The sequence below is a fragment of the Podarcis pityusensis genome, assembly GCF_964106645.2.
Source record: "Podarcis pityusensis genome assembly, chromosome: 10".
NCBI classification, from domain to species: domain Eukaryota; kingdom Metazoa; phylum Chordata; class Lepidosauria; order Squamata; family Lacertidae; genus Podarcis; species Podarcis pityusensis.
Genome location: NC_138035.1, coordinates 71,844,522 through 71,867,617, shown reverse-complemented (window position 1 = coordinate 71,867,617; position 23,096 = coordinate 71,844,522). Strand labels below are relative to the sequence as shown.

The following is a 23,096-nucleotide window of genomic DNA, read 5'->3' as shown; positions in this document are numbered from 1 at the left end:
GCATCTGGTTGGCCATTGTGGGAACAGGATGCTGGGCTAGAGGGGCCATTGGCCTGATCCAACAAGCTCTTCTAGTGTGGACTTCAAGTGCCAATGAATTTTTTGTGGCACGGTGGTGAAAGTGTGCTTACATATGGGATAGTTGTATTCCAAGTTTTGCTATCGAGATGGATAGGCTCCAGCATGGTGCTTACTAAAGGATTATTTTTTATGGTGGTGAACCTGATATGTGGTGGTGCTAGCTAAGTACAGCACAGTTGTGCATGCATGATATCAACCCCCTCATGTTGACTGCTGCAATGTGGGTGTTCTGTGCTGCTTGCCAGTGTCCATGGACTCCTGATGATGATGGAAATAGACTGTGATAGCTCATAGAACTCTGACTCCTGTGTGATCTTAGCCAGGGAGCTCTTGGGAGGACTCCCACAGTTCCACTGCAACAGCCAGCAATATGGGTATATGCTATTGCTTTGTGTATTTTCTGTCAGTGCTTGCTGCCTTGGGGGGGGGGGGGAAGGTCTCGGTTGGACATGTGATGACACACTGTTGTTTCCTTGCACTGCAGAGCTGAAGGTGGACCAGCAAGGAAGAATCGAAAGAAATCCTATTATAATTTTTGCAAATGTAACCAAGTTCCTATTGTCTTTTATGTGTCATATTTCACTTTTGTTAAATATGTTTTTTATGTTACTATATAGCTGATGGTAGGAAAATGTGCATTATGTGCGGTGTGTAGACTTGATCTTTTTATTTTGTATTGCATTAATTATTGTCATATGCGCAGAAGAGTCTTTTGGCAATGTTATGAGAATTGATTTTATAATATTTGTAGAGCAACTCCAATAAATGCATTTTTCACTTCTCCTTTCTATAGTCCTTTGCTCAAATTAATTTGACAATTGCCTAGGTGAGTGTTCCAGTGGCACTGTAAAGCAATCCAGGTGCCATTCCTCTATACACTTTCCTAGAAGTAAGTCTCATTGTACTCAGTGGGACTTACTTCTGAATAGACATGCTTAGGATCGTGCTGTAAAAATGGCTATATTGTGCACAACGGTTGCAGAAAGATATGCTTGGTGCTGGGCAGCCAAGGAGTCCCTTAACTGCTGCAGGTTGGAGGTGGGACACGATGCTTTTCTCACGGTCTTCTTCTTCTTCATGAGCCACAAACCATTCGTGTGGAAAACTTTTTCGAAGGGGACAAGCTTTCTCTCCCCATACATAACCCATTGTTTTACCCACTTGCCCGTCACTAGAACAAAAATGTGGGAGAGAATCCCACACTTGCCTGGCTATGTCATGATGGCAGGCATAAGGCAACAGTTTTGCAGTCACAGCCTCAGTAAAGTGTTGCTATAAATCTGATCTATTCACTGGTGAAAAAGAGGAATATGGGAATGCTTTTTAAAATGGCACATAGGAACCTGAATAGGAAGCTGCCTTATGCTGAGCAAGGCAACTCCGGCCAGCTCAGTATTGTCTCTGCTGGCTGGCAATGGCTCTTCCAAGATTCAGGTCGGTCTCTCCCAGCCCTAGGATTGAAACTGGCACCTTTTGCTTACAACACCCCTGCTGCACCACTGACTTGTGGTCCTTCCCCTAAATGCAACATGATCCCTTGGCAATTATTGTTGCCTTGGTGATGTTTCCTGGGTAGATCTTTGAAGACTTTACAGATCAAAATAAATGTAGACCAACAAGGCTATTAATAGAGCAGCTGTCGCAATTACTGTAGACATTAGAAATATGGCGGGTGGGTCCATTTGGCTCTGTGAGCCTCTGGAATTTAATCCCATTTAACTTGTAGAAGGGTGCAGTACAGGCCTTTGGCTGCATATACTTAACTGGTAGCAAGTCCAAATGAAAGCAACGGGACTTCTGAAAAGCCAGGCTTTGGGCTGGTGGTGCTTGGATGTTAGAGTTGAGAATTAGACATCTATGTTCAGACCACAGAATTAAAGCCTTAAAACTATAGAATAAGGATGTAAAAGTTTTATAGCAGTCCTCAGGATTTTCACCCTGAAAATTGTTCTGCTACAATCAATCGGTCAGAGCCAGAGTATGTGATTTCAAGTGTTCAGCCAAATATGTGTAACATACTTTAAAGAAAAGCATGCACGGAGCTGAATGTATCTCTTTTTCCAGAATAGTGAGCCAAATTTCATAAATTTCACTTAAAGCTGCACTAATATGGAATATCCTCTACAAATCCTTTCTTGAGAACCTCTTTAACCCAACTAGGAAGGAAATGGGGGATCTGGTCCTGTAACATGTCTCAGACAAAACACTCAATTGACTCCCTTGGGGGTTTTGATTAAGCACTTTAGAAATATTAGTCAACATTTGTCATTCAGCCTATTTCCTAGGAAAACTCCCTTTATTTTTGTTTTTTTGTTTTTTAAAGAATACTGGAGTACTGGGAAAGCTCTACAATGCTACCCTGGTTAGTTTTAGTTTCCCTGTTGATGTTCCATTTTCCAGCGCACATTTCCCCCCCAAAAGACAGAACTGTTGAAGATGTGTGTCTGTGTAAACGAAGAATAGGGATCTTTTGGGCATCCAGATGAGGATGAACTGCAACTCCCATCGCCTCTGACCAGTGGCCAAGCTGGCTGGGGCTTGTTGGAGGGCCATAGGTTCCCCACCCAAGGTTTAAGCAATGGAAAAGTCAAACACAAAAAGCATACATTCCATTCAACTTGAACATTGTGGCTCTCATGGCTGATCTCCCAGCCAACACAAATTCTGCATTTTTGAAGGTTCCCTGTTTCCTTACAATTTCTTAAAAATTGCAATGAATGAAATATTATGTCAGAGATAGTCATAGTTCTTTCTTCTGTTAGGCTGTCTGATGAAGACATCTCATGTTAATAAGACTGGGCACACATTTATTCTACCGACAGTTATCAATCATTATTCCAGATGGCCAAAAAAAGCCTTATGAAACTGAAGACTCAATTGAACTTGAGTGAAGTTTTCAGGAGAATGGAGAGTAACACTTACATTTCAAGAGGTTGACAGTTTTAATACAAACTGATACTTTGTTTTAAAGAGAGTCCCCAATGGTTAGACGCCAATTCAAAAGGTAACACCCGTATAGGATTTCTAATCACATTTCTCATACTCTTGGGTTTCAGTTTCCTAATTAAATCAGTGATAAAACCAAAGGGGCCCTACCCCTATAACCAGATAGATCCATTCCCTCTGAGATGGGAGGGGTTATTGTTGGCATAAGCCTGAGAGCAGAATTTATAATAGGTTTCAGATGACTCTGATCCCAATTCACATGAAAGAGTTTGTAACAGGCAAAATACATTTGGAGCAACGGTGGCCGAAAGATGGAGTGCATAGATACCCTTGCACTTTATGTGAAATACTATAGCCATTATTCATTGAATATAAATGTACCTGTTGTCTCCTGCTTTCTGTTGCCAAATTTTACTTGAGTGTGTGCACACTTTGTGTTGTTTTTTGTGCAAATCTTTCTGCTTTAGAAACTTAGTGACACACAGATGTCAAACAGCTTTTATTATTGCTAAGTTGCATTAGAAAAAGCAATGCAAAACAGCAGCACTGTGCCTGACATATGTTAACATGTTTATTTTTTTTATAGGGACTTAAGAGAAAACTACTGCCGCAATCCAGATGGAGCTGAGGCACCGTGGTGTTTTACTACCGACCCAAAAACTCGCACTGGCTTTTGCTTTCAAATACCAAAATGTGATGCACCAAGTGAGCAAGGTAACTTCTACTAGGAAGATAAGAATATTCTAAAGTATTGTGGAAGAAACCATACTATTCTGTGGACAAATTAAATATATTTTTTAAGAGAGGCCACCACAGACTAAGAGTAAAAATTTCTGTCTCTGTACCTGGATATTTGGTTTGCAAATGTCTCTAATGTAATCTGGTGCTGTGCTGAAAATCACCCCCTATTGAGGAGAAAAAGCAGGTAGAACCCCAGGTGTGGGCAAGGAGCGGACCCGAGGGCTGCCTTCCCCATCTGTCGGCTCTGCCCTTGGCCCAACATCCAGGCCTGCATCCTCATTCACCAAAACTCCTGATAGGCGGCACAGGCTTACGCCCACACCACCAATCAGGAAGGGGCTCTGATGCCAGGATTCCCTTGCTGGGGCCCCAGTGAAGCATCTGCCGTCCCGCAACGCCGCCACCGAAAAGGGGGGGAGCGGACTTCCATGATTTTCTCAACCATTCTGCATCAATTAATGAGAAAGAAATTACATTTGAGAATAATGAAAGAGGCAGGAAATTTCAGTCAAATGCTCGTGGAGGGTTTGTACTTGGGATGGTGGGTTTGTGTTGTACTTACCTTACTTTTGAGGTTTGTGAGTGTCCTTTTTTCCATTCTACAAGCAATCTCTCCAGTGAACTGCGTTCTGCAGTTTTCTCAGGTGGCTTCAGGGTCAGTCTGAAAGGCCCAGCCTACTAAATCAGCACCTCACACTTTTCTTTTTAAAATTCCACATCCTGTGATTCTGCTTCACAACTATAATGTAGCAGAATGGTGCAAGACTATTTGAAGTGACAATGTCAAAAGTGTTGCAGATGTGAAACTTATTCACAGCATATGCAAAGTTGTGAAACGTTTTCCGAATTAAAATAAACCAAAATGTACGTTTCAAAGATGGGAATATTTTTACTTGAGATCAGCTGTGAGCTTGTCCTTTGCCTTGTATGGGGATGAGTAACTACAGCATTTATCTATCCTTGCCAGAATCCAGGACCTTTTCCTTGACTAGCTTAAAGTTCCATTTTATAACCTTCTGAAAACATCTGGATTTAAACTGCAGAACTAAAGATACATTGGCAGCTTTTACATATGTTAATGCATTGGGCGACCTTGTCAAGTTCACAGTCAACAAATTACCATTTGAACTGAAAAATTCCCAGTACATCTGCAATAGATATTGAAAGCAAGTTACTTATTTACTTTTGAGTTACTTATTTATATCTTTAAACATAATTATTTAAAAGATTCAAAGAGCTCTTGTCTTCATGTACATTAGCTTTCTCTTATGGCTATGTTTACTGGCCCTGCTTTTGTATGTATTACCTTCTAAACAGCATGCTGAAAAAACTGGATTATATTTAATTAACAGGATATTTAGAAAAACCAGTAACACTGGTATTTTAGTAGCTTCTTTTAAATGACTGTTCTTTATGTAGATTGCTATCGAGGGAATGGGACGAATTATATGGGAAATATGGCCCAGACCCGCTTTGGCTTAACTTGCTCTATGTGGGATAAAAACATTCAAGACTTAAAAAGGTATGTACAAAATTAAAAGGGGAAAAAAAATTTCCGTCTCAATCAGTAGAGAAAGTTGCAACATATTGTTCAAGTGGCTTCCATGCTTTTTACTAAACATTTTTTACAGTGCCTTCAAATTAATTCTTTTCTTTCTTTTCAAGATGGTATGCTTATAGATGCACTTATACCCCTGTTTGGAGAGTAGAACTGGGATGAACTCATTTCATTTTATATAGACTCCCTCTCACTCTTTTGCTTCCACTATTCAAGGGGTTTTTCTTATCGTTTCAGAAGAAAAGTGACTACTTAATCTAGTGAAGTCTGTCACAAGACCAAATTATTTTCAGGGGCTTTTATATGATCTACTGATGTGGTGACACTGTGAGAAGTCTTCTTCTGGTGCTTTTGCAAGAGTTCACAGACCAGTGTCAATTCATTTTGGGTCCAATATACTTTTTTCAAAAGGCAATTGCAATAAAATTAGATTCCAAGTTCAGTGCACAGCTTGCAATTTCATAATAAATTGTGGTGTTGGGAAAGATAAAGACATTTTCAGGAGAATCTTCAACTGTTGTTTTGAAGGTCCGGGGGGGGGGGGATTAGACTTGATTTTCCCATTATTTTACTTGGATTTCAGGGTTTCCTGCAAGCTGTATGTTCTATCATTCCCTCACATGAACTGGAAACAGAGAGCTATGTTTTAGTACTCAACAGTTTCCCACAATGCTCTGCTCTTTCTCATGAAGCCTTCTGCTTATCAAATGAGCTTTTCTGGTTAATTTCCCCCACCATGCCTTAGGGGAAATTTCCTATACTATTTCTAAACCCCATAAGCCTGAAATGTGAATGCCGTCACAGCACAAATTGCTTGGCAAATATGTCCATTAATAATCAGAAAATCGACTTGTGTTCATACAAGCTTATTAAAGTACATTGCTGGCATATATTTTCTTTATAGGCATCTACCAATATATAAAGAGCCAGATATTAGCAAGTTGAAGAAAAATTATTGTCGTAATCCAGATGATGATGTTCATGGTCCTTGGTGCTATACAAGTGATCCTCAGATCCCCTGGGACTACTGCCCTATATCTAGATGTAAGTGCTCAGTATAAATGATAGGCCAATGTTGTTACAGAATTGCTGGAAGTGGGAAAAAGTCAGGAGGGAGCATATATAGTTCTGTACTCTACCTGATAAATGTGATAATTAAAAAAAAGGCTTCAGATGCTGATATTGGTGAGAATGGGGTGGGAAAAGTTGATCAACGTGGAGATAGTACTAATTTATCTAGATAAGCTTCGAAATTGGCAAAATGGAATGAAAGCAAGTCCTTGTTTGGCTAAAATTGTGTGCATAAACTGAAACCAACAGAAAATTTTCCGAGAATATTGTCAAGTGACATTCTACAAATTATGGAAGTCACCATTTCCCCCTTCAGCATGCCTTAGATATAGCATCATTCTGGTGTGGGGGTGGGGGTGGGGGGGAATGGTAACTAGATTGAGGTTCTTTCTCCAAATCAACCCTGAAAAGCCACTAAAATTAACTGCCTATAAACATGGTGGAAAAGTAGGGAGGGATATTTTGGCTAGCTCCTAGGATAGATCTTCTGTTTGAAAGGCTATTGCATCCCCTAAAGAGGGATGCTGTTTCAGATTATAAATCAAATAAATGTTTAGGGTTCTTATTCTTCTTGGGAAACATTCTTCTTGGGAAAATATTCATAGTGGGTGACATTATTGAACCTGTGCCACAAGTTAAGCAGAAAAATGTATATTCTTCAACATACTCGCCATGTTTACAGTTTTCATACATACATTGTAGTTGTAAATAAGTTTATTTAACAAGAATAATCATGGTTTGATTATACTGCATTGTCTGTGTAGGTGAAGATGATGCCGTTCCTACAATGGGCAGTTTAGACCGTAAGTAGTGCTTATATAAATCCAATAAATAAATTCTGTTATGGTATATTAGCCATCCTTTTTCACACTTCCTGGGTGTATCTTAGGCCCACTTCATACATTGCTCATACTCATAACACTAAACAGTCCAACTTAATCTCTTCCGGGAGTCCGTTCGATTCCCGAAATGGTTCGAAAACCAAGGCACAGCTTCCAATTGGCTGCAGGAGCTTCCTGCACTCAATCGGAAGCCGTGTCAGACGTTTGGCTTCCGAAAAATGTTCACAAACTGGAACACTCACTTCCGGGTTTGCAGCGTTCAGGAACCAATTTGTTCGGGAGCCAAGCCGTTTGAGTACCAGGGTACCACTGCACTCCTCCTGAGCATGTCGAAAGAGAGGCACTGCATGAACTTGTTGCTTTCCTTGAGCTTTCTGCAGCTTGCCCATTTAAGCACTAAACCATGATTAATAATACTGTCAAAGTGGTCCTTGGGTCCTGGTTTGTCCTCCTGCTCACAGCAAAAACCACATAACAATTTCACACTGCTATTTATGATGGTAAAGAACACTAACAATTTTAGGGTGGCTTATAGACTATTTAGAGAAAAGATGCTTGTTAGTTGTTGTTTTCTTTTAATGGGAAAGTATAGTTGTATAAGCTGTTCAAAGTCTTAGGTCTAAAGTGGAATATAATGTAACCTAAGAACATTCTTTCAGCTGCTGTTATCCCTTGTGCCTCAACAAAACACCTGAGAGTTGTTAATGGAATCCCCACTCAACCTGACAAAGGATGGATGGTTAGTTTGAAGGACAGGTAAGACTGTATGTGCTGCCCTTTAATGTGTGGAATCCAACCCTCCCTTCCTTCCAAGACCTTATTTGGTCATTCAGAAGAACATAACAATAATTGTGTGATAGAGGAGCCACACATATTCACCCCCATGCCCTCCTCTCCCCATGGCTGTCCACGTAGTGGAGCGACCTGTTGAATACACATAAACTGTCCCTGTGAACTGAAACCCTGAACGAATGTTAATGCAATTACCGTCATGTGGTTTTGAACATTCGGACAGACCTATTGTCTCTGATTCTCCGTTTTAGGGGAGAAATGCTGAATTTCTAACTGCACATTATGTAACAAGTTCCCTACATTGCTTCCACAAGACATCATAAGTCTCACACTTATATATTCCATTGGTTCTGAGAGCAGGTCTCAAACTCAGGTGGGCCACATCCCAGTTCTTGCTCACTCAGTCCTTTGGCCTTTGTGGTTAACTAAATGATCTCCATTACCCTGATTAACAGCACACTCCTTAGCAGGTCCACAAAAAAGTAAGTCTTACTGAATTCAGTGGGGCTTCCTTCTTAGATAAATGGGGCTAGGATTGCAGCCCATGGTGGTTTTGTGTTAGCAGAATCATTTATGTTGGTATTAGGTGGGGCATCCTATTTTCACTCAAAGGAAAGGAGAAAAATCGCAATATGCTATAAGGTATTTTATTCAGAAACAAGCCCAATGCATGTCAGCCTTGTATATTTTAGACCTTCATGGGGGTCAGAATGCAAAGTTGAAACCAGCTGCAGAGCTCTCTGGTAACAGAAGCATTTCTTTTTCTTCTTGTTGATTGATTCCCTTTGTGGGTCTATTTTGCATGCTGAGTGTTTATTGATATTTATCCCATTTTCACTCTCTCCTCTGGGCCATAGCTCATACTCTTCCAAATGGCACACCAACCTTAGGAGAAGCTTCTTAGAGGCATTGGGGGTGTGTGCAAATTGGGTAGAAGAGATAAGCAAAAAAGAGGTGTCCTGCCTTGCACAAAGGGAGGTGCCTCTGGCATTTCAAGCCACTACTGGATAGAACCCCAAGAGCAGAAGACTCTTGGGCCTCAAGCTTATCTTTCTTTTTAAAGCAATGCACAGAAGCTAAAACAAAGCTATACTTGCTGGGGGAAGAGGAATCTTGTTTTCATGCTATGGTACAATGGCAAAAGAGTACGGTTGCTATCGATACATTGACCTGGGTGTGGAGGGGGAACAATTTTCTGGAAGTCAGCATCGCATTGTTAGGCAGCTAGCTTGGAGGAGGGCTGGGGAGAAGGCACCACTGCTCCTGGTCTGCTTCCACAGGCATCTGGCTGGCCACTGTGAGGACGCTGGATTAGATGGGCCAGGGGCCGGATCCAGAGGCTCTTCTTATGTTAGTTATAATAAGAACAATATTGGTTTGAATTGTATGCAGCTGCTTATGACTACAAGTAACTATTTCAACCTTTTCCTCCAGCAGAGGCAGGCATTTCTGTGGAGGTTCATTAATAAAGGAAGACTGGGTCCTGACAGCAAAACAGTGTTTTCCTTCTCGGTAAAGTAACTTTTTATTACTACACAGTTAGTGTAGAAAAATAATTTTATTCTTTAAGAGCTTGTGGTAGGAATCTCTCTGTTGCAACCTAGCCCTCTTAGTATAACTATAGCCTTTATAAAGTTGCATTCTGCAACAATTATCCTTTTCATATAATTAATATTACCACACAATTGATTCACCTAGGTGGTGAGGCGGAGAATACCCAAAACTTCTATTCTGTTTAGTCAAGAATCCAGATGCAACTTGGAGCTTTCCAAGAATTTGACCTTGTAGCCATAAACTACTTTGGCAATTGCTCTTTGAAATGTGTTGTACTTACGTTAAGCTGTAATCGAAACCAGGAAATGTAGATTAGGGTATGTGAAAATAAGAAATAAACAAGCCCCATCCTCCACAAAAAGAATTAGTTTACAGTTTTCTGCTGGTTCTTATTATCCCAAATCTATTCCCTACCAGATTGCATCAGTCACAGTTTCAGTGGTCTACTGCATTTGAATATGTATTTAGAATTTATACATTCAGAATACCACGTTAGACATTTTTTGTCACATTGTTAATAGATTTTAAGTAAAGCAGCAGAATTTTATAATGTAAAAAAAATCATGTATTAATGTGATTAGTGTTGCTTGACCAACAAACAAATGGTTCATAGAATCCCAGATTCTAGTCCAACCCCCTGCAATGCAGAAATCTCAGCTAAAGATTCAGATGAACTCTTTCAAAAATCTCTTGCAGTTTTAAACTTCATTGGTTCTAAATATTTGCCATTTCCTTTGTGTAATAATACAAATTCCATTTCAACCAACAGAAATGAGAAGGGTTTTTATTTGAAATGGGCAATGTTCAGCCTAGGTTGGTCTATCAGAGTGAAAGGGGCTCTTCCCCACAGTGGCGTTGCAAGGGGCTGGGGGGCGGTGCACCCCGGGTGCCATGTCTGGGGGGGGTGACAAGAAGGCACCCCGTGGTGTGCTCGCCCCACCGCCCCGGGCGCGGCGGCGCAAGCAACCATTACACCGCCGCAGCTTCATGCGGAGGATCCTCCGTTCGCGGCTGCAGCCACAAGCAGAGGATCCCGCCACTGTCTGTACATCATTTGAGCGGTGCCGGCAGCAAACCACTACATACAACGCATGCGCGGTGTCGCACGCATGCACGGTATCTAGCAACTCCACACATGCGCAGCCAGTGGTTTGCCATGCCCCGGGTGTCGGTTAGCCTTCATTCGCCCCTGCTTCCCCACCAACCTCAGTCTGTCCTTAGCCAGCCCCCACCTGCCTACCTTCTTCTGTTCAGAGAGTGGCATTGCCTGTCAACCTTCTCCAGAAAGAGAGGAGGTACCTAGAACCTGCATCTTCCCTGTAATTATACAGAGGATCTGAGAAACTTTGGGTCAAGCAGCTAAGACGGCAGCTAACAAACTTGCATTTTGACATCAAAACAGATTGGCCAATGGTAAAAAACAACAACAACCCCGATAGCAAGCAGGAAGGACTAAGGACTAGAAGACTAAATTAAGTAGGGATGCAGGGAGTATTGGACCCCTATCGAAGAGGCTCAACAGCACACCGTGGTCTTTCAAGCTGACAAAGTGTTTTCATATTGTATTTATATTTAGCCCTGGGCAGGCAAGTCAGCGGTCTGATTTGCAGAACACTTTAAACCATAGTGATAATAATAGTAATAATAAGTTATTATTTATACCCCACCCATCTGGCTGGGTTTCCCCAGCCACTCTAGTGAAGCTTGACTATAGTTCAAAGATGCACACGCAGCATTCTGGTGCATGGGATGAAAATCATGGCTGCTGCTACCCTCCTCCGCCATTCCTACTGCTGCCACACTGCTTGGGAGATAAACCATTGTTTGGCTTGCGATATTTATCTTCTAGAACAAAGCAAAAGCTGTAACCAAGGTTTGTTTTTGGCTTACTGTCCGTGGCTTGTTTGGAGGAAACAAACCGTGAGCTTGGATTCAGATACAGTGCTGACCCAAACTGTGACTTGGCTCCTGGCACTGTAGTAGGGGCACGGGAAGAGTGAAGCAGCCATGATTTTTGCTCTATGCATCATCACGCTGCATGTTCACCTTTGAACCACAATTAAAGGTTTGAAATCTGCCCATGGTAAACTGATCCAGAGAGCGTAAAGCCACTAGCCCACTCCAAGTGTTGATTGATTTGGACAGAGAACCACATACAAAGTGCCATTGAATTTTCCTTCCTTAGGTATAATCTCAAAGACTATCAGGCATGGCTTGGAATACATAATGTTGAAAGAGCACACGAAGAGAAGCATAAGCAAGTTCTGAATATCTCCCAGCTGGTATATGGTCCCAAAGGATCAGAACTGGTATTGCTGAAACTTTCCAGGTCAGTTGTAATCATGCTTCTTTCTTTGCAGGTTTGTGTTGACAGTTGTGCACTTCTTAGATGGCAAGAGACTTTGCTACTGTATATAATACAATTCCCAAGTAAAGTGACCAGAGAACTTGCTTGCAATGACTACCTGTGGATTTTCCCAATTATTTTTAAAGAGTGTTTCGAATATGATATTTGTTCTGAAAGATTCAGTCAGTTACTGTCATCACCAACACTTGATCTTAACTGTCTGCTAACTGGGTCCTACTGAAATGTGCATTCATTTTAACATCTGTCTCATTGATTCACTGTTGAGGTGATTACACAATAATTGCACATTGCACATCATAACATGTGCTCCTCCACACGCTTGTGAAAATGTCCTCAAAACAATAATTCCAGAAGGCAGTTCTACTAGACAGATCTCCAAAAGAAATCCCTGGACAATAAGCAGGTAGAAAAATATATATTTTCCTGAAAAGAATCCCAGTTTATGAGTTCTACTCAAGTTATGCCAGCTGATGGACAGTAGCAGGGACGGGGAACCTCCCCTCCCCCTCCACCACAATGGCCGCATTTCCTCATGGGCATCCTACCTGGTGGTGCTGTCAGGAGCTGGAGTCAGGATGAGGTCAGCAATAAATAACACAGGTGTCTAAGGCCCCTTCCCAGATTCCTTCCCCAGCAACCTAAGGCTCTGTCATCTTGTCTCTTTGCTCCAATCAACGGTGGCAACTTGAATAAAATATTGGGGGGGGGGAGGTAAGCCCCACCCCATGTAATCAATCACATGACATGGCACACACACAAAAATACCATTTGAATGGCAATGCCCATGAACATCGGGGGCCCTGTCCCCTCAAATCATAGAATCATAGAATCATAGAATCATAGAATCATAGAGTTGGAAGAGACCACAAGGGCCATCGAGTCCAACCCCCTGCCAAGCAGGAAACACCATCAGAGCACTCCTGACATATGGTTTTATTGGTGGGAATATTTTATTGGTGGGAAGTCCGAAGACCCCTCAGTCCCTAGGAGTTGGCTCCTATGGCTCCAATACAAATAGGGATGTCCTGCTATCTCCTCTAACATTTCTCTGATGAAAATAGAGATGTCCTAAGGAAAAGCGGAACATTCCAGGATCAAATCAGAAACCAGGGTGGCTTCTGTAAATCTGGAACTGTTCCTGGAAAATAGGAACACTTGGGGGGTCTGCATGTAAAGAAATTTGCTGTAGAACTTTCAGTCTGTGGGCTTCAAAAAACAAATTCTAGAATATATCTTAAGTCCTTTTGCTGAACTTTAAACTTTTTGAAAAGTTGCAAGTACATGTCTGTTCACTTGATCTAGCTACTGAAATTGTTGTGAGCATGAACTCTGCTTTAAAAGGGCTGGTAAGAATAAGTATACATCTGTCTTTATATAATCTCTTCCCAGGCCAGCAGTAAGCAGTGATGCTGTGGCTATCATCAGGTTGCCCATTTCTGGATGTACCATTCCGGAAGGCACTACCTGCACTGTTTATGGATGGGGACATACAGGAAGTAAGAGCTTTTATTCCGAAGTAGAACATGCACTGGGATGCTGATAACCACCTGGGTTCCCAGTTTGTGTGGGTTCAAGTATTATAGGAGGGTCCTACTCAGTGCTTTTTTTCTGGGGGTACACATACCCTGAAACATTTTGTGAATCTAAGTTTGGCCCCATTGAGGAGCAGTATTTCAATATGAGTAGGAAAATGAGAGTACCCCTAAACATTTTTAGGGGGGGGGAGCACTGGCCCTGCTTTTTAAAAATTAACACTGATTTGGACAGAGTCACTGCTGCTAAAAGTGAAATGATGAGGCCAATTTGAAGGTTCCCACGGGGTGTGGGTGTGTGGAGAATAGAAGGGGTTTTGAGGGAAGCAAAATGATTTTTCCAGAAGGCTACCAAAATTTCCCTGGGGATTCCAGTCACCCCTAATATATATATGATTATGCAAAGCTGCAGCAACAACACAGAGATGACCAAATGGTTGTCTTCTTTATCGTACTTTAAAAAGTTGGCCCATATTTTTCCTCCCAAACTGTTGTCTGGCCTCTGTGTAAGAATAGCCTGCTAGATCAGGCCAGTGGCTCATCTAGAGTTCCTCCACCAGACCTGGACTTCCAGCAAGACATTCAGTGCTGGAGAGAGAGAGACGTCATCCATGCCACATGCACAGCACGCCTTCCGCTGCACCACCTGCCTCATAAACTCACACCTGAAATTTTTGATTAACTAACCTGCCAGTAGGGGGAAAGTATGGCAGGTTGTGATTTAGTTGTGTGTGTGGTATGGAAAAATCTGTTTTGCTGCGCTCCTGGCATTTATCAGGTGTCATCAGGAAGCAGATCAGTTAACTTGATTTTATTTTCTGCTTAGCTTTTAATTACCGTATATACTTGAGTATAAGTCAACTTTTTCAGCACATTTTTTATGCTGAAAAAGCCCCCCTTGGCTGATACTCAAGTGAGGGTCCTTTTGGGCTGCTCCTTCCTCCTTCCTTCTCCTCCGCCTTTGCCGCTGTCGGCGGCGGCGGCGGAGAAACAAGCAGCCCATAAGCAGCCCTTTTGGGCTGCTTGTTCTTCCTCCTCCGCTGCCGCCATAACCAGGTTTGTGGTGTGATGAACTGCCCTATACTTGAGTCAATAAGTTTTCCCAGTTTTTTTGTGCTAAAATTAGGTGCCTCAGCTTATATTCGGGTCGGCTTATACTTGAGTATATACGGTAAGCATATTGTTCTGGTACCTAGTCAAATGACTTCAGTGGAATTGCTTTTGAGGCGATGGTTTTAGAATTACAACTTTATATAGACTTAGTCTGATTTATGCCTCATGGTAACATCTCTCTCAAAATGTACATTAATTATTTTTATTTTTTTAGCAAAGTCAAACTCTGTGTTATGCTTCTTTATTTGAACCAATATAGCATCCATATTTGGGAACTTGTTTTTTGTTAGAAAAACATGATCTTTACTGTTGAAGAGAAAGCAAACAACAGCATATTCTCATTTCTGCTTTTGGGTTTCAGATGCACCCTTTGATGGGAGACTTCGAGAAGCAAATATGATCATCATGGGAAATGAGCGCTGCAGTCAAGATTTTGGAACAAATATAGTTGTGAAAGAGTCAGAAATGTGTGCTAAGGCTGAGAGCATTGGCAGTGGAACTTGTGAGGTACAATTCTGTTGGCTTATTTACTTATATCCTACCCTCCTTCATGGATTTCCAGGAATCTCTTTCTGCCCATTTTATCTTCAAAACCATACTCTGATATTGGTCAGGTTGAGAGATGATAACTAGCTGGATGTTACCTACTGGGCTTCACAGCTGAGAAGGGATTTGAACCTTGATCTCTCTAGTCCTAATCACATTCTCGAACCTCTACACAACATTGGCTCAATGTAAAAAATGTTAGAAATCTGTAGAATAGCATCTTACATCTTCTTCCCTAGAGTTGTAATATTAAAAAACTGAAATTAGAGGCAAGCAATTGCTGAAGTTCTTCTTACTAGAGTACTTGGGTCCACACCCAATCAGAGCCTGTTTTGATGCTGAACCCTAATAAGAATTGCTTAGCCTATATTTTGATAGAATTAGTTAAATAGGTACATAATGTTCTAGCACCACTGAAATTAGTGAAAGCTTTGCCTTTGATTTCAGTGGAGCAGGTTTAAATTGCAATGAGGCATTTTTCTTATAACCTGCTGAATGGATTAGGATGGTCGGTCACCTGACGACACACATCAGGATCTTGTAAGGCATATATGAGATAGTTTTTACTTTTTGCTCTGTAACAATATAGGTATCTTTCTATTTATTTCGTTCTTTTTTCTTTCCTTTCTTTGTAGCGGGATTATGGCGGTCCATTGGTCTGCGAGCAAAACAGAAGTAAAATAGTAATGGGAGTGATCATTCCTGGGCGTGGATGTGCAAATCTCAGGCGACCTGGGATTTTTGTCAGGGTGGCCTACTACACCCGATGGATACATAAAATCTTAATGACGTTCAAATCATAGCTGAACATTCCAGCCAAGAAAGCAAATTCCAGTTGTTGGAACATTTTGGGAAGGAATGAAATCAAAGTGTAATTGAAAGTTCTTTGATTCTTTAAACAAACAGCAACCATCAAGTACGGCTTGATAGTCAAGTTTTGCTGATATTTATGGATATTTCTGTCATGTTGAGTCTGTCGGTGCGTTATATGAACTGTAGTTTAAGCAAGTATGGTGACCTATTTCCTGATAATACTTGAATGGGAAAGCAGAATTTCAAAATGTGAGTGCTGGATGAAGATGGGTTCTGTGGAATTAGAATGCCCAATTTCTTATATGCTGCTGGTTACGTCAGCTGGTTGATGAGACATGAACATAATTTGAAATTTACAATATTTTTCCATACTTATGTAAGCCTCTTAATACTTCTTTAGGACAATGATAAATGCATGCATCAGCCAGAATTGATTCTTTCTCCTACTAAAAGCAAAATGGAATTATATTTCAATCCCCTTTGTAAACAGTTGCTTGGATTTATAACCCAGTTTAGTTCCACAAGCTACAATATCTGATTTTGGAGGGAATCACTTGCACAAACTGTTTATGGGATTTCACTGTATGTTCTCAGTTTTACACTCTTAAAAAAGAAAAGAAAAACCCTAAATTAATAGGAATGCCTAGAAGATGTTTGATAACAATTTATAAGCCATAATTACTATTGTATTTTTGAACTAGTTAGGTTTTCTATACATATTTGCAATAATCTAGAGGAGTCAATGAATGGGTTCCAACAAGCAAAAAGCAGTGTATTTTCTCTCAGTGGGTAGGCAGGGATCCAAAGATGTGTGCAACTAATTGTTTGTGCCTAGTGGAGTTCTTGATGTGCTCCTTGATATTACTCATCTACCATACTATGTGGAAAGTCACTTTGGATCCTAGAGATCTTTCAAAAAGCAATTTGTGCTATGGTGTGCTGAGGTGGGGAGTTTTGTATTCAAAGGAAAGAGGGAGACACAAATCCTAGTAGGTCTGCCCAGTACAAAGCTCCTAATACACCAGCCATGTTATTTTGGGGGCACACCTTGCTCCCAGTGGTCTTACTCTGCAGCATAATGGCTTATTGAGATGAAACTACATGTTTCGCCTCTGCCTCATGTCTTTAAAGGTTAGCCACTGCTTCTCCATTGCAGTGTATGGCTCTTTTATTAGCAGCAGGAAAAAACCTGAAGGTTGTGTAACCTTCCCAACAATATCTCTCAAAGGTTCCTCTCCCACAACCATAATAGACAGAAGTCCGGATGAGCCCTAATTGCCCATTGAAAAATGTCTCCTGCCTCAGGGATACTGGCTGTTCAAGTGAGACTGAGGAGGTGATCGACTCCTCATTCCCTTTACTGTTCTTTGTCACCTAGCTAGCATATCAGTAACTGATATTGTCAAGCAAATGAGTGACACACCACATCCCAAAAACCCAGTTCCTATTGTTCAAGGCATAGCTTGCAGGGTGTGGCTGTGATTCCACTACCAGCCCAACCCCACACTTGGCACATAAAAAATAACTAAGAATGCAGTTTGTCCCTTTGTGTGGATTGATAATGAAAAATATTAAGCATTAACAGGATGGTAAGAAAAGTAACCACTTATTATAATGCTATAATCTATAATATAATGATGTTATTACAAAAATAAGTGCACCAGACTCACATTTTAACACGCACACAATACAAGTAATACCCATTTTTCTTACATAAATAAATATCATAGGTTCACAGTGAGGTGTAAGGCAATGACATCACTTTCTGTGTATGCACAGAAAGTGACAGGTTAAAGGCTAACATAATCACCTGAACAGTGAATCAATGAGACAGAAGTTAAAATGAATGCACATTTCAGTAGGATCCAATTAGCAGACAGTTAAGATCAAGTGTTGGTGATGACAGTAGCTGACTAAATCTTTCAGAACAAATAGCATATTCGAAAAACTCTTTAAAAACAAATGGAAAAATCCACAGATAGTCATTGCAAGCAAGACTGCTTCATAAAGAGAGCAGACAAGCAGACTATGGGCAATTCAGTGCTTGGTTTGCTTGCAGTGAATTTTGCCACCATCCCTGGTTAGCTATCCAGGATAAGCAGTAAATTTCCTATACAGAATGGAATTGCAGAATGCATAGAGCTGCGTTTACAGCTACATACAGCTTTGAAAGAACCTCCACATTTAAAATGGATCTGCATGTCACTTCAGTGTTCAAAAATCTGTTTGTCATAATCATAATTGTTTGTCATAATTCTCCAAATACGTGGAAAATAGGATGTGTGAAGCAGACTTTATTTGCCTGAACACTATTCTCCTTAGCAGCAGACCAAGAAAACGAAATATAATATATGTGGGGCTTTTGTTTGCTTCTGCTGTCTTTTAGGTAAAAATGTTTATAATTACGCAACAGAACTTTTAATAGAAATAATGAATTTTTAAAAACCTACACACGTTCAAATAAAAAATGGGGTATGAATTATGAAAATGGAATTTCTGAATTTGGTGTGCATGCACACAGAGAGACAGACATGAAATATAGTATTATCATGCATTTTTGAGACTTGTACGCCTGAATTGGGATCGGACCCAACCCATAAACCGTTAACCAACCTATATAAATCCAATTGCTTCAATTTAACAGGGTTATGAAGTTGTAAGATATTGTGAAACTCTTTCCCTAGAAACTTTCTGGGTTATATCCAACAAAAAACTATGTAAGTGGAACAACTTCTGGTTGTGCAAGAGAACTTCTCTCCCTCTTCTCCCCACACATGCTCCCCATATGGTCTCAAGGGCTGGGGGAACCCCTAGACCAGATTTCAGAAAGCAGGAGATGCGTGCAGAGAGAAGAGAAGGAGGGAAGGTTCTGCTTGTGCCGTGACTTGGTTGACCGATAGATCTGCAGACACAAGCAGAGAATGAGGGGCTATAATGAAAATGTCAATCACTTTGCATTTCTATCAAGATTTATGTACGCTATGTATTATACATGCAGGCATTTTGTATTATGTATGCAAACATTTTGTTCAGTGTAATAAAAGTGATTCTAAAATATTATAAACTTCTGCTGTGCAGAAGACAATACAACTATAGATATATAGATATAAGAATATATGTGGGAGTGGGTGGGTTATACATGTAAGGCTTTCGAAAGTATTTGTTTTCAGTGAAGTCTCAGTAGAATGAATTGTACAGAGTCTATAATTTAGAACTTAATACTTCTGTAAGCTCTTGCCTATCAGGCTTTGGGTTTTTTTTTTTGTTGGGTGGGGCTCATTCACACAGTACCTTTTCTGTCCTGATCATCTCCTGGTATGCACACATGTGGATAAATGTAGTATATCGACCAGGCAGTTGTCGTGTACAGTCTGTAAATTGTTTTGATCCCCTCTAATTCAGGCAACCAAGGCCCAGCAAACACAGTGTGCTTTGGTCTGGAACCTCCATGGTTTCATAGGCTTTGCACATTACAGTTGTGACTGTTAATGACTGACTGGAGTAGTTCAAACAGCACCCAGCCTTGTGGCTCCTGGTGCAAGCTGTTGTCGTGTAATGCAGTCAGTTGCAAACAGTGTGATTGACTACTGCACTGTGAAGCCTTTGGCTCTCAGGTGTGCCAGTAATTTCTGGATCTAAGGGAGGGAAGTGCTGCACAAGAGAGAATGCAAATCATGTGCAAACCTAACTGGATTTTGTATTATTTTTACAAACAGCTGATCACCCCCTCTCAAATCACAGGTCATGTAACAGTAGAATTTTAAAACTGCCCTCCATTTCGAAGAGAGTTTGCTGTCAGGCACTGGAGGGCTGTTGTTCAATTAAAAAAACAAGCCAAAAGAGCCTTTGTGCTTCCTGAGATCATTATCTGCCCCATGAGTCTGGTTTAAGGATGAGAAAGTGGTGCCCCGATACATGGCATTTAACCCATTTCCCTGGTCTAAATCCTCCCCTCTTTCAAGCCGGTCTGGGGGTGGGGGGAGCCATAAGTTTGGTCTTGTTTTTCACATGGTTCAGCAAGTACCTGGAGATGGATGTTCAAGAAAGCTTGATTGAAGGGATGGGGGGGGGAGTGTTTTAATTGGCCCTTGGCCTTTTCCTTTTGCTAGTGTTGGAGTCTGAAAAACAAATCTAGGGAAACGGAACAGCTTCTTTGCACAAAGGGCAAAGAGTTTGTGCATCATTTATTCCTGTGGATATTGCTTGTTGGTACCCATGGTACTTCACCATGCAAGTGTTACAATTGCAGAACTATTGCTAAGAAGGACACTGTCAAGGAATTATGTAATTAGTAACCATTCTTTTTCTACTATACCTCGACAACTGATGGAAAGCTCGTCTAGTGAATAACAAGTTTTCCTCATCAGTCCTGGCAGTGTAGACTACAAAGCAGGTTTCAGTTGTGTCAGTTGTTTCCTTTCTGGTGTATGTATATATATATATTATTTTGGATTGTGTATGTGCTATTTTATTATTGTGATGAAACTCTCTCATTGAGCTTTGGAGTGTGCAGTACAACTTAGGGCAGATCTCAACTTTACGAGAAACATGAAGCGTCCAGCAACAAAAATGACAGCCTGTGTCAATTGCCTTCTTTCCCCTTAGTCAACTGAATACAACTTGCCCCATGTTCCTGCTCCCTTGTGGCTTAAATTATGTCAGGGCATGGTTGAGTAGAACAAGATGCTATAAAGAAAGAAGAGGGAACTCATCTCAGGGCTGCAGTTGCCAGTGGGCAGCTCTGTGCTCCTTGGAATACGTAATCTTTTAATCTGTGGATATTATCATTCTGTAAAAAAACATGGTGGGGCTATTGACATGAACAGATATTGGAAAAATAGGGCACATACTTTTTATTTGAGGTCAAAATCATAACTGAGCATTCATTGCTTGAAATTCATAGATGTGTTTTGTGTGTGGAACTGGGCTTGGAAGATGCAGAAGATGAATAGCTTTTCCCAAAGGGGGGAAAAATAGACATTTTCATTTATTTCTGTGTTTTTGTATTGGTTTTACTATTCACACTGCTTCAGGTGGTATTTAGAAAGCAGAGGTTTTTGCTTGCTTGCTTTTACGTTAGTGGGATTGTAGTGTCCTTTCTAACAAAAATATGAAAGATTATGGTCAGCTCATCCCCTGGGAAATCAATAGATTTCAGTTTATTTGATTTATGATTATATATTTTGCCATATTAAAAATGTTCTCTCCCCCCCATGTTTGCCAGTATATTATTGATTTGTGAATGTTGGCCTGTTGGTGAAAGGAGCCATGTTATTTCTTTTTAAAGTCATTATTGAGTGTCACTCCACTTTTAAATGGATCACAGTTTAGCTTTCCTTCAATATTTTCCTCTATTCATGGATGCTGCCTGTTGATGTTAGAAATCTGTTTAACACTATGGTTCTGACTTTACAATAATTCTGTAACTAAGGGCATCTTCACTAGCCATTAAAGTTGGTATTTTTGTATCTTTATTATTATTAATAAAATATTTTATCAAAAAGCTGTGTATGCCATTTATCTGAACATTATTCAAAAACTTACAGGTTGAGATGAAAGAGCAAGAAAATTGTGCTTGTCATTTTATATTCTTCCAAGCTGGTGCAGCAGCTGTACTGACTGTGCTTGGAAGAATCCGATTTACTGGCCATAGTGAAGTTGCTACTTTCATCTTGGACAGTGGTGTCATTGCAGTTGATATTTCTCATAGAGTTGATTTGTGCGTAGAGAAAGATCCAAGATGGCAGCAGTGGTAGTTCCTGTTCTGCCTGAGATGTTGCACCAGCTCACTTCGGTAAAGTTTGAGGATGGTGGCCTGAATCCCGGAGGCGGGGGGGGGGGGGGGGAATGTCAACTAAGTTTTGAAATGAACTGTGTCTTATTCCAAATTTTCTATTTGTATTGTTTTCTTTATGAAACCCATACAGGCTATAAGAGCCCCCAAACCCTGAAAGTCAAGGAGAACACCATATAAAATGAATTATAGTGACGCACATTCAAGTTGCAGATTTATTAGGACCCCTTCTGACATTAGTGTAGTGGATGGGAGCTATTGCAGTGTTGCTCCTTCTGTGATTATAAGCTAGTGATGTAAGAATGCACAATTTCTGTTCCAACCTACGTTCCTCACTTGCAGCACTGTCTCCATTCCGCTGCAGTTTGGTTTCCCACAAAAGCCACGTTATTCGTCTTGCTGTCTGCTGTGGCAGAATCAAATTATTACATTATTCCACACCATTCATTCCAATGCAAAAGGAATGCAATGCAAATGGGATGGAGGGAATGTCATGAACTATATCTTTTGCAGACAGTGAATGCCAATCATATTTGCTGGATTTATTTCCATTCTGGACTTGTGGTGAATAAGGGAACACCAGCAATCTCCATCAGAATTCTCCATCATCCCTGTTCTAAGGACTCAGCTATACAGCTGCAAATACAACATTTTAAGTGCATTATACAAATGTGACACTAGATGGCGATGGCGAGCTAATGGCAAATTCAATATATATTTTAAAAGTTTTTTTTTTTAAAAGCATTTTCACAGTGTTTTTTAAATATATGTGTAGATTCAGGCTTGGTAACATTTGAAAACACAGAAATGCCATCTTCCCTACCTGCACCAATGCAGCTCCAGGAAGAACCAATCTTGCCACTAGAAGGCGGTGCAAAATGAACTACTCTCACTTCATACTTCCACTGTTAACACTAGAAACACGTGAAGAGTCAAGTTGTCACCATGATCTTTGGATGAAAAGCAGTGTATAAATTTAATAATTATTAATAATAGAAGTAACACCAGAAGAGGGGCATACTTTTTATTACTAGTAGTTTTTTCAAGTTGCTCTCTCTTACACACATCCCTGGGGTTTATTAGAGGGGAAAGATCTCTTTCCCCCTTTCTATAAATGTTAGGTTACTTATTTATTTACTGTTGCAAAGTCCTATGTTGCCAAGACACCAGCTGGCCACCATTTTAATTTCTCAGGGGGCATCTATGTATACAAAATAACATATGCAAATGTTATATACATTTCTATCATGGGACTGTGACTGGAGTACTAGTGACACCCTGGCTTTACTCCAACTGACCTGAAGACCCCCAAACCTTGACATTTTTTTGCTTCCAGATCTTGTCT

The 23,096-nt window shown here is 40.6% G+C and overlaps 1 protein-coding gene across 5 annotated transcripts in view; it reads left to right on the top strand.

Annotated features, from left to right (window-relative positions):
- The window catches only part of HGF (hepatocyte growth factor), a 54,931-nt gene extending 34,210 nt beyond the window's left edge, over positions 1–20,721 (top strand). For 3 of the 5 annotated variants that reach the window (XM_081023613.1, XM_081023615.1, XM_081023616.1), the window contains exons 9-18: positions 3,614–3,741; positions 5,188–5,290; positions 6,231–6,370; positions 7,162–7,200; positions 7,899–7,995; positions 9,466–9,543; positions 11,771–11,914; positions 13,343–13,449; positions 14,960–15,105; positions 15,780–20,721. In XM_081023613.1, coding sequence (XP_080879739.1) covers positions 3,614–3,741; positions 5,188–5,290; positions 6,231–6,370; positions 7,162–7,200; positions 7,899–7,995; positions 9,466–9,543; positions 11,771–11,914; positions 13,343–13,449; positions 14,960–15,105; positions 15,780–15,947 — 1,150 coding nt within the window. In that variant the 3' untranslated portion in view covers positions 15,948–20,721. The remainder of the gene's footprint in view (positions 1–3,613; positions 3,742–5,187; positions 5,291–6,230; positions 6,371–7,161; positions 7,201–7,898; positions 7,996–9,465; positions 9,544–11,770; positions 11,915–13,342; positions 13,450–14,959; positions 15,106–15,779) is intronic. The other 2 variants (XM_081023614.1, XM_081023617.1) reach the window with 1 other exon arrangement.
- Positions 20,722–23,096: the final 2,375 nt, after the last annotated feature.